At 45.5% G+C, this 13,947-nt stretch overlaps 1 protein-coding gene across 2 annotated transcripts in view; it reads right to left on the bottom strand.

Annotated features, from left to right (window-relative positions):
• KAT14 (lysine acetyltransferase 14) overlaps positions 1-13,947 on the bottom strand; it is a gene marked incomplete in the record, with an annotated part of 1,940,697 nt that overhangs the window by 391,560 nt on the left and 1,535,190 nt on the right. For both annotated transcript variants that reach the window (XM_044056925.1, XM_044056915.1), the window contains 1 exon segment: positions 6,094-6,665. In XM_044056925.1, coding sequence (XP_043912860.1) covers positions 6,094-6,665 — 572 coding nt within the window.

The raw sequence follows: 13,947 nt of genomic DNA, 5'->3' as shown, positions 1-13,947 counted from the left end.
ACCTCCTGGGTGTCTCCACCCTTCGACCCGCTCATGGAAGTAGTGGCTCGAACGGCGTGGTCAGCCCCAGACACAGTGGAACCAACTCCCCGCAGGCCCACTAAGTTCATTACAGCCCCACCCAACAAGCAATTTTTGACAAAAGGTGTCCCCGGTGATGCCATGGTGGTGGCAGCAGCCACTAAGAAGGAGTTGGCTGACCCTTCGGTGCCTGTCCATCCACCTAATAAAGAGTCTAGGACAATGGACAGGTACGGGAAGTGGATGTTTTCCTCAGCGACCTTTTCCATGCAGTCGCTGAATTATCTGTGCCACTTCACCTGCCTTCAAAGAGATCTTCTCAAGGAACTGGGTGATACCCTTCAGGATCCATCAGCTGCGGGGGCTCAGGATAAGATTAACTCCCAGCTGGCGACCCTTAACTCTATCGTCAACTCCTCCATGCAGCTCATTTCTTATGCAGCCGATGGGGCGAGTAGGGCCGCAGGTACAGGCATGGCTTTGAGAAGACATGCCTGGATGCGGTTATGTAACTTTGCTGACCCCTTTAAGGCGTCCTTCACCAATACCCCCTTCGATGGTTCGACTCTGTTTGGACATCAGGTGAAGGATACCCTTGCCAGGTGTGAGCAGGGAGTCGTACCTGACAGATGTGGTGAGTTTCCCTCCAGGGGCAGGGGAGGGAACAATAATAGACGCCGCCCGAGGGGCAGAGGGGGTCCGCAAAATCAGGGTAGCAGAGAATCTTTCTCTGAAAAACCTTTCAGCACCCCTGAGGGGCTGCCCAACTGTCCACCTTCGGAGGCAGTCGGGGGAAGATTGTCACTGTACCCAGAAACCTGGCAACTCCTCACACAACACAAATGGGTATGGCCCATCATATCCGAGGGTTACAAAATCCCCTTTGTCCTCACCCCTGTACAAACAACCAAGTTCCTTCCAGATGTTCCACCCGGTCTAAGGGAGCAAGCAGTGCCAGAAATTTCAAAACTGCTAGAAAAAGGGGCTATCCAGCCAGTCCCAGCAGACCAGCAAGGATCCGGAATTTACTCCAAGTTCTTTTTGGTACCAAAAAAGACAGGGGACTGGAGACCCATTTTGGATCTCAGCAAGTTAAACAAATCTGTTCAAAGAACGAAGTTCCGGATGGTCACGCCTTCAGTCCATTCTACCCTTTTTGGGTCAGGACAATTGGATGTGCTCCACAGACCTTCAGGATGCGTACTACCATATCAAAATGGAGAGGCACTCCAGAAGGTTTCTCCGCTTCCGGCTGGGAGCCAGTTACTATCAATTCAGAGCCCTGCCCTTTGGTCTCACCACAGCCCCCAGGGTGTTTACCAAATGCATGGCAGTGGTTATGGCTCACCTGAGACAGCAAGGATTCCAGGTGTTTCCATATCTAGACGACTGGCTCCTTACTGCTTCCACCAGGCATCAGCTACTGTGAGCCAGGGATTATACCATCCACACTTGCTCTGAGCTAGGTATCTCAATAAATTTTGAAAAGTCTGCATTGTCACCTTGTCAGTCTATAACCTTTATAGGCGCAAGATTAAATACAAAAGAGCTGTCTGCAAAACTTCCTCCAGACAGTGTCGGACATTCGCCGACATGTGCAGGTCTTACTAGAGTGCAACAGGATTCAGGCCAGATTTGTACTAAAAACTTTGGGTCTCATGGCAGCAGCAATCATACTAGTTCCCCTGGCTCGTTTTCACATGCGGATTCTTCAGTGGATGCTTTTTACCCAATGGTCTTTTCAACAACTTCCGATGTCTCAAGATAATAATCACTCAATCATGCAAAGATCACCTGGCTTGGTGGATGGTCTCCCCTCTAGTACTTCAGGGCAGACAGTTTGTTCTTCCTCCACCTGTTGCCACGGTGACCATGGATGCCTCCCTGATCGGGTGGGGGGGGGGGCATTTTCAGGGCAGGACTGTCCAGGGCACTTGGCAACCTCTAGAGTACCACCTGCACATAAACGTCTTGGAGATGAGAGCGGTGCTTTTAGCGTTGCAAGCTCTTCAAGACTCTCTACCCACCGGGACTATTGCAATTTAAACAGACAATATGTCTGTAGTCTGGTACATCAACAAGCAGGGCGGAACAAAGTCCTATCCCTTATGTCGAGAAGCACTCAGACTCTGGCAGTGGGCAATCTCCTCTCAATGGTTTCCGATAGCAACGCACATCCCTGGGAAGTCCAACGTCATAGCGGACAGGCTAAGCAGAGCTATTCTCATGCCTCACGAGTGGTCTCTCAATCAGTCAGTAGCGGACAAAATTTTCCGCATATGGGGTCAACCTTGCTGCGACCTTTTTGCAACTCCTCTCAACAGCAAGTGCGACGATTTCTTCACTCTCTTCCCCCTTCCCGGGCACTCCCCCAGAGACACTCTAGTTCACGATTGACCCCGGGGTCTTCTGTATGCATTCCCACCCTTTCCCCTAATTCCCAAACTAATTCAGAAGGCGACCGTATTGGGATCAAGGATGATCCTCATTGCCCCTTACTGGCCTCGACAAATTTGGTTCCCATTCCTGCATCGTCACCTGCTGGAGCAGCCTTGGCATCTGGACCCACTGCCAGACCTCTTGGTCCATCAGTCGGGTGGGCTGCACCAATCCCTTCAGTCTCTCAACCTCACAGCTTGGTTGCTCCACTTCCAACCTTAGCCAAGCTTCCACATATTTCTCAGCCTGTGCATGAAATTATCCTTTCTTCGCACAAATCTACCACCAGGAAGACTTATGCTAGTAAGTGGAAACTTTTCTCTTTCTGGGCAGAAGCTAGGAATATAGACCCCTTTACAGCCCCTGTCCATCACATTATAGATTTTTTAGCAGAACTCTTCCAAGCTGGTTCCTCGTCTGCCACCATTAGGGTCCAATTAGCTGCTATTGCAAATTTCCACGCTGGCCTGTCAGAAACCAGCATCATGTCCCACAAACTTTGCAAGGCCTTTCTTAAAGGGACTATTTTGCTTAGACCGCCGGTCAGAGATCCCCCGCCTCCGTGGGACTTAAACTTGATATTAACTTCCTTGATTCTCCCACCTTTCCAACCTGCAGCTTCCTGTTCCTTAAAATTGCTCTCCTGGAAGACTCTCTTTTTAGTAGCCATCACCTCAGCTAGGAGAGTTTTGGAACTTCAAGCCCTCTGTATTTGTACTCCTTACCTTGTGTTTCACAAGGGTAGAGTTTCACTCAGGACTAATCCTTCCTTTCTACCCAAGATACCTTCAGAAACAAACCTGAATCAGGCTATTGATCTACCTGTCTTTTTTCCTAACTATTCGAACAAAGCTGAACAAAAGTTACACCAAATGGACGTTCATAGGCAATTACGTTTTTCTTTGGATAGGACTAAACAAAGAAGAAAATCAGACCAATTCTTCCTGTCCTATGCTGAGGGCAAACAGGGCCTGCCAGTTTCTAAAGTAACCTTATCCAGGTGGTTGTCCTCTATTATTACTTTGATTTATTAGCTGAGACATAAAGAACTCCCTACTAAACCTAATGATCATTCCACCAGAGCGTTAGCTACTTCGGTAGCTTTTCAAGCAAGACTACCAATGGAATCTATTTGTGCTGCAGCCACATGGGCCACTCCTCATACTTTCATTTCACATTATAAGTTGGATATGGCCTCTAGGAGTAGAGCTGATTTTGGTTCCACTGTGCTCAAGAGTCTGTTCCGATGAGTCACCCAGGACTAAGGTGCTAGGGACGCTGTCCCATCCAGCAAGAATGAAGGCGAGATAGACAACTTAACATTAAGAAGTTATGTACCTACCATAACGTTCCATGTTAGTTGTCTTCTTCTCGCCTTCTTTCATGCATCCCACCCTCCACCCCCCTAGCTTGGATATACCGAGAAGAGTCCCTTTTTGAGGCCTTCTTCCTCTGGCCGAGTCTTATCTAGGTTACGTCCTCCTCTGTTTTAGTACTGTAGGTAAACCTTATAGTTGGACAGGTGTCCTTGAAATTTTTTCTATGGTATTAGCTCTGCCAAACGAGATCTGGGTATCTAGCGCCAAGCATTGTGGGATATGGGGAGGCCTCGAGCCAGTAAATAGCTCTCGAGCTTTAGTATATGGCCGAGTCGGAGCCGAGGATCGGCTCCGAACCCATCCAGCAAGAAAAAAGGCGAGAAGAAGACAACTAACATGGAACGTTATGGTAGGTACATAACTTCTTATTCTTTTGCCAGAAACTACTTAAAAGAAGGATCAATAGCCTGAACTAAACCCTGAGCCAAATGCAATAAACTCTCATTGTCTAAGGAAATTTGAGAAGTGGACACATTTGATTTTCTGTTTCTTTTTGACAAGGAAAATGGGACCAGCAATGTTACTAATGTCAACAGCAGCTTCCCCAGGAATCGGCACAACATTCTGCCAATATAGGGAAGTCAAGACTGACAAGAGTGGCTCTCCCCTGCCCACTGAGGGGGACCCCAACAGCTGCAGAGGACGAGGCTAACCCCTGGCCTGCAATGGCCACAGCAGAGTCACCCACCTGTGGCTGAGGCAAACTGCTGTTGTAATGGAAAAGGCTGTTTGCTTACATTTTTCTTTTTGTGGCTAGGAGGAGGACCGACTGTGGGACCAACGGACTGTTTCATGGTCAAGCCAAAAATGGTACCCCTTCCCATGGAAAACAAGCAGCAAATGCCAGTAAAAACCAAAAGTTTAAAAGTAACTTGTTCCTCAGACAAACACTGTAAAACACTTTGCCAGCACCACAAACTGAAATAAACAAATTTTCCACAGAAAAAAATAGTTTTCAATTACTTTAAACTTTTAAACTGACAAGAAAAAAGAGCGCTCCCATTTAAAAGTACAGTGCAATCTTGTGACAGTCTGTTAAAACACAAACTCCTAGCTTTAAAATGTTTTTCCTGAAAAGGAAAGTATCTATAATAAACAAATTAATTAAATGGAAGTCTTTTTCCCCCAAAGGGAACTTATCTGCACAGGAAATGAATGGCACAAGCCGACCATCGATTCTCGGTTATCTCAGAGGAGCGTGCTCTTTGAAGGCAGTAAAACTCTGTAGGGCTTGGAGCTCAAACTTGTCTTTTAGTCAACTCAGCTCTAGCTGCCTGACAATCTGGGAGTGTAGAATGTGGCCTGAAGCTTTAAGCTGGCCGGCTGTTGTATCCTTGGCAGGATATAACCCACAGAGCTAAGGCTACTGCAGCAGTGATCAATATGATTAACATTGGCAAAGAGGTGCACATCAGCCAGTGGGAAACACTATGGCTAGTGATCCCAAAGTCTATAACATGTACAATTTGAGTCAAGCTCCTTTTTGCAGACATACTTACATAAGTTACCAGATTGTTTCCTGTACAAAGTCAAAGCCAATAATTCCATACAGACATATGAAGTATTTGCCACATGTGTAATAATACTTAGGTTCACAATCTTACAGTTGATGAACCCTAAATAACTTCATCCTCAAATACTTGTCATCACAGAATATATACACATAGCTATTCAAAAACATTCTACCTCAATGCTACATAGTGAAAAAAAACACATTTGTGCTAGAACCCTTATGAAGCCTGGATTGATTAGAAAAAGCAAAACATTAAGCAAGTGATAGTCAACAGCAACTGAAACACAGAACAGAAAGAAAACATCAATTAGAAAAAAATGCCTCAAGGGTCCAATTCATCAGCACAGTGACCAGGTTACAACACCAGGGACTGTGATAAGACAAGAAAAAAGAAAGAAAACAATGGGAAGATCAAACAAATGATAGTTCTGGGACAGCTGCACCAATGATGGGCGGTAGTAAGAAAGCAATGGTGGTGGTGGTGGCGGGGACTCTCTCAGGTGGACTGTTTAAGGCATGCAAGACAAGCATGCTACTGCTAATCTAAATGGTTGTCCATGAAAATAAGCTCTTGTATTCTTGGCAAACTTTACTCTAAACCTCATTTCACTCCCAAACCAGCAGCTTCACTCAAGGTGCTGCAGGAGCTCTTGTAGATAGTGGATTGATGTCACCACCTGCATTTTTGAAGAACTAACACACGAAACAAGATATGCTTCAGTGTAAAAAAGTAGCACTCACCTGGAACCTATCAAGTATTCTAAACTCTTGGCTAGTTGTCCGATATGTAGCTACACTGGCAGAGGCTCTTAGCTCATCACCATTTTTGGCTCCATACATTTCACCAACCAATGAGAGAGTGGCATTCACTGCCTGGTCCAAGTCAAAGATGGGCAATCCCCTCTCTCTTTTGGCTTGTCTTATCAGTAATTTACGTTTCAACCGCTTTGCTGCTGGGGTCATGCTCAAAGCAGTTGCATAAGCCTCTAGTTTCCAAAGGAGTAGCTTCTCTTCATACAAACTAAGTGGCACATATTTAGGAGCTTTTGGCTTATCATCAGGCTCCAGACGAGACTTCCTCTTTTCATGACTTCTCCCAGGAAGAGATGGATTTGAGTCCTCAGTTTCTTCACTGTCATCCCCAGTTCTCTCATTTTTCTCCTCTTCACTTTCATCCTCTTGTTTGATCTGTCCAGGGCCTCTGATTTTCTTCCTGCCAGACCCAAGGCCACCTGAGACTGAAGATAAACTAGACTGTGGGATGTATTCCATTCCAGGATCAATAACTCCATCTCCATCCAGCTCTTCATCGTCTATAGAAAATGAAAAAATACACAATGTCATATTCTTGCAATTAAATGAAGCTAAATAAGTAACCAAAGAAAAGATATGTCAAATCTAACAAAATAACAGGATGAAATAACAAATCTAACTTTATAACAACACAGTTTTGAGACAATCTCATGCAGCATATACAACACACCGTCATAATACCATAGGCACTTACTAGGTTACTGATTTATGTGGATCTTTGGTTCACAGGAAAATATTAGTCAATTAGCCTAAGACTACTGTATGCCTACCCAATAACCAGGCAGTGAACAAAGGTGAGAATCAAACTCTACCTTGTGTCTGTGAGGTAGCACCTTAACCATTACCCCAACTCCCAACTTTTTTACAAGTTTAGCCCTGCATTCACAATAATTTTTTAGCCTTTGTGATTTAGACATGAATAACCCAGAGACATGTAGAACATTTGCATGTTACCTCCATCCATAAGGGACAGGGGTGCTAAGCTAGGGGTGAATATGAAGTCTCCCATCCATTCAACCAGATTATGTCTGAATGCAGTAAGGTAAAGTAGCTTGGTTTACATGAAAAGGAAGACAATTCCATAGAAGTGATATTTTCTGTGATACATATCTATCCCTCCAAAATGTTCTACTTATGTTGCAGAAGATATTTAGATCTCGAGTGGATGTTTATTCCACAAGTGGACTTGCTGATGTGCAGTACATCAGAGGGGACAGGATCTTCTGAGGGTCTGTATGTGAGGCAGAGATCAGCGTTTAATAGCCTGTATGATACTGAAGAGAGGGACAAGGCTTTGAGATTGTCAGTGCAGCTTTTATGATTTAGGCCACTGATTTTCTTGGTGAGAAGGGGTTGTAGTTGTATAAGATGTGATAAGTGTTGGTATAAAGGGAGCATTACTCTCAATAATCGGCCTAATAAATGCAGAAAACAGTGAAATTATCCCATCCCTGGAACAAGACTCCATATCCTTTCTTACAATATTGGATACATGGCGATCGAAGGGCAGTTTCTTGTCCACATAGGTTCCTAGGTCCCTAAATACAGAACTGATCTCCCTGAGTGCTTTGTCACTGTGACAGTAATGGGGGACATTATGCTTGCCAAAGCAGACTATTATACATTCTTTGGCATTTAGTTTTAGTCCAGGGTTATGACAGCAACTATCTATTTGGGGAAGGCTCTCTTGGAGGATCTGGTTGTCCTCTGGAGAGTTTATGACAGCACCAAGTTTACAGTTATCTGCAAACGTGGTAAGTCACAACAGCTTTGACCTCCAAGAATTAAATGCCAAACCAGACTGGCCCAAAGACAACACCTTTTTTTTTATCCAGTTCTATGATGTCAGTCCATTCACATATATAAGGTTAGGCAGAGTCCCTCATTGACTCTCTTCAAGAGGAATCTTGATGAGTGGATGGGAGATCATAGGTTTACCCCGGGTATCACTTCTGTGTCACTGTTAGACAGAGGCACAGTATACTAACCTCGAAAAAGGGCATAGCAAAATAAATTTAAAATGAGTGGCGAAAGCCAAACACATTCTGGCTAGGCTTATAAATGCCCTAGGGCAGATAGCCTAGTATGAACCTATGAACCTAAATAATGAAAGGAGCTGACCCAAACAGAATTAGTTTGCTACGGATAAACAATTCATAGATGCCACCAAAACCACAAACATGAAAAGTAGATGTGCAATCAAATGTCAAAGAAAAAGAGGGGACAGAAATGTGACCTAAAGCAAGAAAGTACAATTCTTTAAGAAGCTTGCTATAATAGTAGATGCTCAGATGGATCACTGCTGTAACAATAGTTACTACTGGGACTTCTACCACAGAAGGCTTGAAGCTCAGTCTGACTTCCAGAACTTAGTGCCCCCCCCCTTACTAACAGGGAGGGTACCTGCACCCCAGGGACATCAGTGCACACACTGTAAAAATATGGTGTTGGCCCATGGCATCTTCTGATCTTAAATGTCCAATGGTTAGCCCATAGAGTAATCCCTGGCCAATTCCTGGGCGCAATTCAGACCTAAAGCACAATTCACCCATTATGCAGAACTAACACAGAATCCAGGTTGTAATACCTCAGAAAGCTGTTTTTTTTTTCAGTCTACCCACACTTGAGTAGACTGTATGCCCTGTGAGAGGGGTGCATGTCAGAGCGCTACGGGTGTGCTAAGTAGGAACAGGGGGGTAGCCCACTTCAACTCCAGGGAAAATTAGAAAAACAGGAGGGGGGCTGGGAGGGAGAATTGCACTGCAACAGTGATCCACCCAAACCTAGAAGAGCGGTGTAAAATCTTACCATAACCATAGATGTCCTTCTCTTCCATGTTGCAGTATTCCTACTATGGGATCCTCCACCTCAGGTGATCTGAACGTCAGCTCCTATACAAAAGTTTAAGCCTGGCTGCTGCTTATACATGAGACATCACACACAGGGCCATAAACCAGAGGCCTTAAATGTAATGTCTACATGCACAGACCTCAGAACTGACTGCCTAGTCAGACAGTAGTCTAGGTGGTGCCAAACTATGTCCTCCAGACCAGTGAAATGCAATTGACTGCCCACTGTGACCACAGTCTAGGATGCCCCACAGACAGGTTGAAATTAATGCAGGGGGTTTTGGTGGGAGGGAAGGAATACTGCAACATGGAAGAGAAGGACATCTATGGTTATTGTAAGATTCTACAAAACTATTCTATGTCCTTCTATTCTCATGTTGCAGTATTCTTACTTCGGGAGAGTACCATAGCTTAGGAAGGAAGGCTGGAAGTAGAGGTAGCAGATTCCAGAAATCCTTGCAGGATTGCCCTTGCGAAACCTGCCCTGGCTCTGGAGATATGGTCCAGTTTATAATGCTAGGTAAAGGTATGTATAGTGGACCAGGTGGCTGCCTCAAGGATGGAAGTCGTGTCTAGGCCCTAGAAGAGGCTACTGCTCTAGTAGAGTGTGCCTTGACCGCCTGATGCAAGTCCTTTCCATGGCAAAAATAGCAGAACATAATCTTCTTAATCCAGCAGGAAATAGTTTGTTTGGATACTGCCTTGCTCAGAGCCCTGGGATGGAAGGACACAAAAAGTTGATTAGATTTCTTAATGGTCTTAGTTTTGTCCAAGTAAAACCTTAACTGCCTGGGAACATCAAGAGAGTGCAGTATTCTCTCACTGTCATTTGTAGAAGATGGAAGGAAGGTGGATAAGTGAATGGACTGATTTAGTGATAGCTCATTGACCATTTTGGGCATGAAGGAGGGGTTGGGTTGGTGAGCAGGGTCACCCTGTCTTTGTGGAAGACAGTGCAGAGAGGGTATGTCATGAGCTCCTGTAATTCTGAGACCCTTCTGGATGAGGTGAGGGCTACTAACAGGACCGTTTTCCATGTGCACATATGCAGGGATGCAGAGTTGGCTGGCTCAAAGGGGGGCCAGTGTAAGTTTTTCCAGGACATAATTTAGGTCCCAAGGTGGTGGGGATAGGCTTCCTTGGTGGTCTTATGTGCAGGACTCCTTTCAAAAATAATTTAACATCCAACCTGGAGAGTAGAAGAGGGTCCAAGGGTAAGCATGCAGAGATGGCAGATAAGTGAACTTTCACTGAAGAGTATGAAAGGTCTGCCTTTATGAGCTTATACACACAGGTTAAGACTAGAGGAACATCCACCTGAAAGGGATTCCTATGTCTTCGGAGACACCATTTGGAGAACCTTTCCCATTTGGAAATGTAGGCTCTCCTTGTGTTGGGTTTCCTGGCCTCCTGCAGGATAGCTAGCATGTCCTTGGCGTAGCGGTGTCTGAAGGTTACTAAAAGTTTATCACCCAGAGGGTTAAGCACAGCATCTCCATGTGTGGATGGATGAGAGCTCCCTTCTGTTGTGTGAGCAGGTCCACCTTGTGGGCCAACTTGTGATGATTGCCCTTGGCAAGGGATTGAAGAAGGGGGAACCAATGTTGCCTTTGCCAATAGGGAGCCACCAGTAAGATTTCTGGCATGTCCCTCCTGATTTTCAGGAGGACTTTCTAAAGGAGAGGAAAGGGAGGGAAGGCATATAGAAACAGCCCCTTCCATGAGATGTTAAAAGCGTCCATTCTCCAAGCTAGAGGGGAGGAATCCTTGGTACAAAAGTTTCTCAACTGTCTGTTTTGGGGGGAGGCAAATAATCTATTTGTGGTGTGCCCCACTGGTGGACAATGTCTAGGAATACTTCTCTGTGTAACATTCACTCATGATGCAGAGAGAATGATCTGCTGAGAGCATGGGCTTGGTGATTGTCCTGGTATGGGATATAGATTGCCTGCAGAGATATGTTGTTCCTTGAGGCCAATTCCCAAATTTGCATTGCTAGCCTGCAGAGAAGGTAAGACCTGGTCCCCCTTGTTTGTTGATGTACCACATAACAGTGGTGTTTGTCTGTGAAGATTTGAAGGGGGTCTGGCTGTAAGAGAGGGAGAAAGGCCTTCAGAGCTAAGTGAACTGCCGTCATTTCCCTTACGCTGATGTGTTTTTTCAGGAGGGATGCTTGCCAGAGGGCTTGCACTTTGAGGCCATTCATGCTACCCCCCCCCCCCAGCCCAGATCAGAGGCATATGTGTGCATTTGTTGAGATGGTGTGGTGAGTTGAAGGGGTAAAACCTGGATTCAGTTGTATCTGTTGAATCCACCACTTCAGTTCTCTTTTTAGACAAGGCAGGAAGGGTATTTGGAGGTTTAAAGGGTGGCTGTGTTGGGACCACACATTCTTTAAATACCACCGTAATTTCCTCATGTGCATCCTGGAAAGTGGTAACATAGGTTTTGAGGATGCCATAAGACCCAGTAGGCACATGAAATGTCTGGCAGACAGGTGGTCGACCTGGAGGAGGTCCTGGAAGTGGCTGATCAGAGAAGTCACTTTGTCCTGATGGAGGAAGGCCTTCATCAGGTCTGTCCGAATACTGCATCCCAGGAAGATTTTGTCCTGATCTGAGGAGAGGGATGGATTTGGTGAGGATGAGCGTGAATCCCAACCCCTGTAGCACAAACATGGAGAAACGTAGATGATTTTTGAGGGTGTCTTCCTCTTCTGCAAGAATGACAATATCGTCCAGGTAGGGGTAGATTTGAATGCCCTTGGTCCTGCAGTAGGCTATGGCTGGAGCTAGGCACTTGTTGAAGACCCCTGGTGCAGTGGATAAACCAAAGAACAAGGCAGTAAATTAAAGTGTGAACAGGGTCCATCAAAACATACATACTTCCTGTGGTTGGTATACATGGGAATGTTGAGCTAAGCCTCCAATCCAAAGTGGCATGAATGCCTTGGGTGACAATAGTGGAAGCAGGTACTGAAGAGAGAGTATTCTGAAAGAAGGGACTTTCAGAAAGAGGTTTAAGAAAGATAAATCCAGGATTGGACTCCATGGGCCATCCTTTTTTGGTACCAGAAATACATGGAGTAGAAGAAACCATATCCTTCTTAGCCTGGTGGAATAGGTTCTACGGTTCCCTGAGCCAGAAGATCCTGGATAATGTGAGGAATTAGGTGGAGTTAGTTCTTGGGTGGAAAGGAAATGCCCTGTGTTGTGGGGTTTTCCTGCCAAGATAGGAAATATCCTTTTTCCACTATTGTCAGAACCCAATGGTCTGAGGTGATTTTTTCTCAGAGGGGCAGACAGTGAGAGAGGAGGGATAACAGGTGGAGGTGATCGATGAAGTCACACATTGTTGTTATTTCTGTCCTGAAAGGGCCGTCTGTGGGTGGGCTGAGAAGGGGCTATCCTAGAAGAGGATTGCCTCCTTGTCCCTTTTCTACGTCTGGAAGCTGAACAGGTGAAGGTGGTGGGGGCTCTTGACATTGGTAGTCTTAGCAGTGTAGTTCCTGTAACATTTTGGTATTGGGGTGGCAAGAAATTATTTAATATCTTTGAGTTCCTTACTCTTCTTCTGTAGGTTCTTAAACAGTTCTGCAGACAGTTTCCCAAACAGAAGATTATGATCTAGTGGGGCATCCAGAATTTTGGATTTTAAGTCCTCAGGCAGTGGCTGGAGCCTAAACCATGAGTATCTGGCAGCACAGATGCAGATGCAACAGATCTAGCAGAGGCCTCTGCTGCATCATAACTGCATCTAATCAAGTGCCTAGCAACTTGAGATGTCAGGGACAGTTTAGATGATATTTCTGTCTTATTAGGAGAATCAGGCAAGGTGGACAGTAGGGTTGAAGCTTGGGATACCAAATCCAGGGCATATTTTACCTTATGGGTTTGGTAATTAATTGCCCTAAAAGCTAGGGTGAAAGACGCCTTGCTATCCTTGTCCGAGGGTAGGAGTGACAAGGATGGAATAAGTCTAGACTGTTTGTCTGGGGCTACAGCTATCACTGTGGGGTCTGCTAGATGGGCCTTCAGTAGAAATTTGTGGTCATCAGGGACCTTGTAGAAATGATCAGGTCTCTCAGGAGCAGGTGGTTAAGAGTCAGGGTTTTTTGAGACTAATGCAAATGCATCTAAGTATGCAGGAACCACAGAGAGATGGCTGATGGTGAGGGTGATTCAACCTGCAGCAGCTCAAAATACCTTTTTTTGAGTTTGTCATCTGGGTAGTATCCCATTTAAAATACTCCCTCATTTTTGTTATAGTCTCTCCAAATGTAATGTCCTCTGGAGAGGAGTCTCCCTCTATGGAACCCCCATCAGGAGAGTAGTATTCCAAGGGGGAGGTTATTTTGGATGAGTATGAGACTGACTCATCAGAGGAAGAGGATAAGGCTGCTTCTTCTTCTTCTTCCTGAAAAATGGAAGGAAAGATAGAAGTGGCTGAGGCACGTCTTGGGCTAAGTACAAGTATAGTGGGAGGAGAGGAGGCTGTGGGACTGAGGGCCATGAAGGCCTGCATCAACTACTGTGTGAAGGACTACCAGTCTGGTTGTCCCTCTGAAGGAGACAAATGTTTTGTCTTTTGTCTCCTTTTTAAGGGAGTTGCTTCAGGAGAAGCTGTGGGCCTAGTTTCAGGGATCTGTCCTAAAGAGGAAGGATCGAGGTACTTGGCTTTAGGCGTTTTGAAGGAGAGGAGCGAAGCACTCGATCTGATGTTCGACTGCGGCAGAAAAGTTCTGAGAACAGTGCGTGCAGATGTCACATTTAAGGCCCCTGGTTTATGGCCCTACGTGTGACGTCCCACACACCAGCATCAACCAGGATTACGCTTTTGTTTAGGAGCCGACATTTGGGTCGCCTGAGGCGGAGGATCCCACAGTAAGAATACTGCAACATGAGAATAGAAGGACATCTATTGTTATGGCAAA

This window comes from Protopterus annectens, chromosome 1.part2 (assembly GCF_019279795.1).
Source record: "Protopterus annectens isolate FY-2018-M chromosome 1.part2, PAN1.0, whole genome shotgun sequence".
NCBI lineage: Eukaryota > Metazoa > Chordata > Ceratodontiformes > Protopteridae > Protopterus > Protopterus annectens.
The sequence above is the reverse complement of the archived record's forward strand: the minus strand, read 5'-3'. Positions and strand labels throughout refer to the sequence as shown.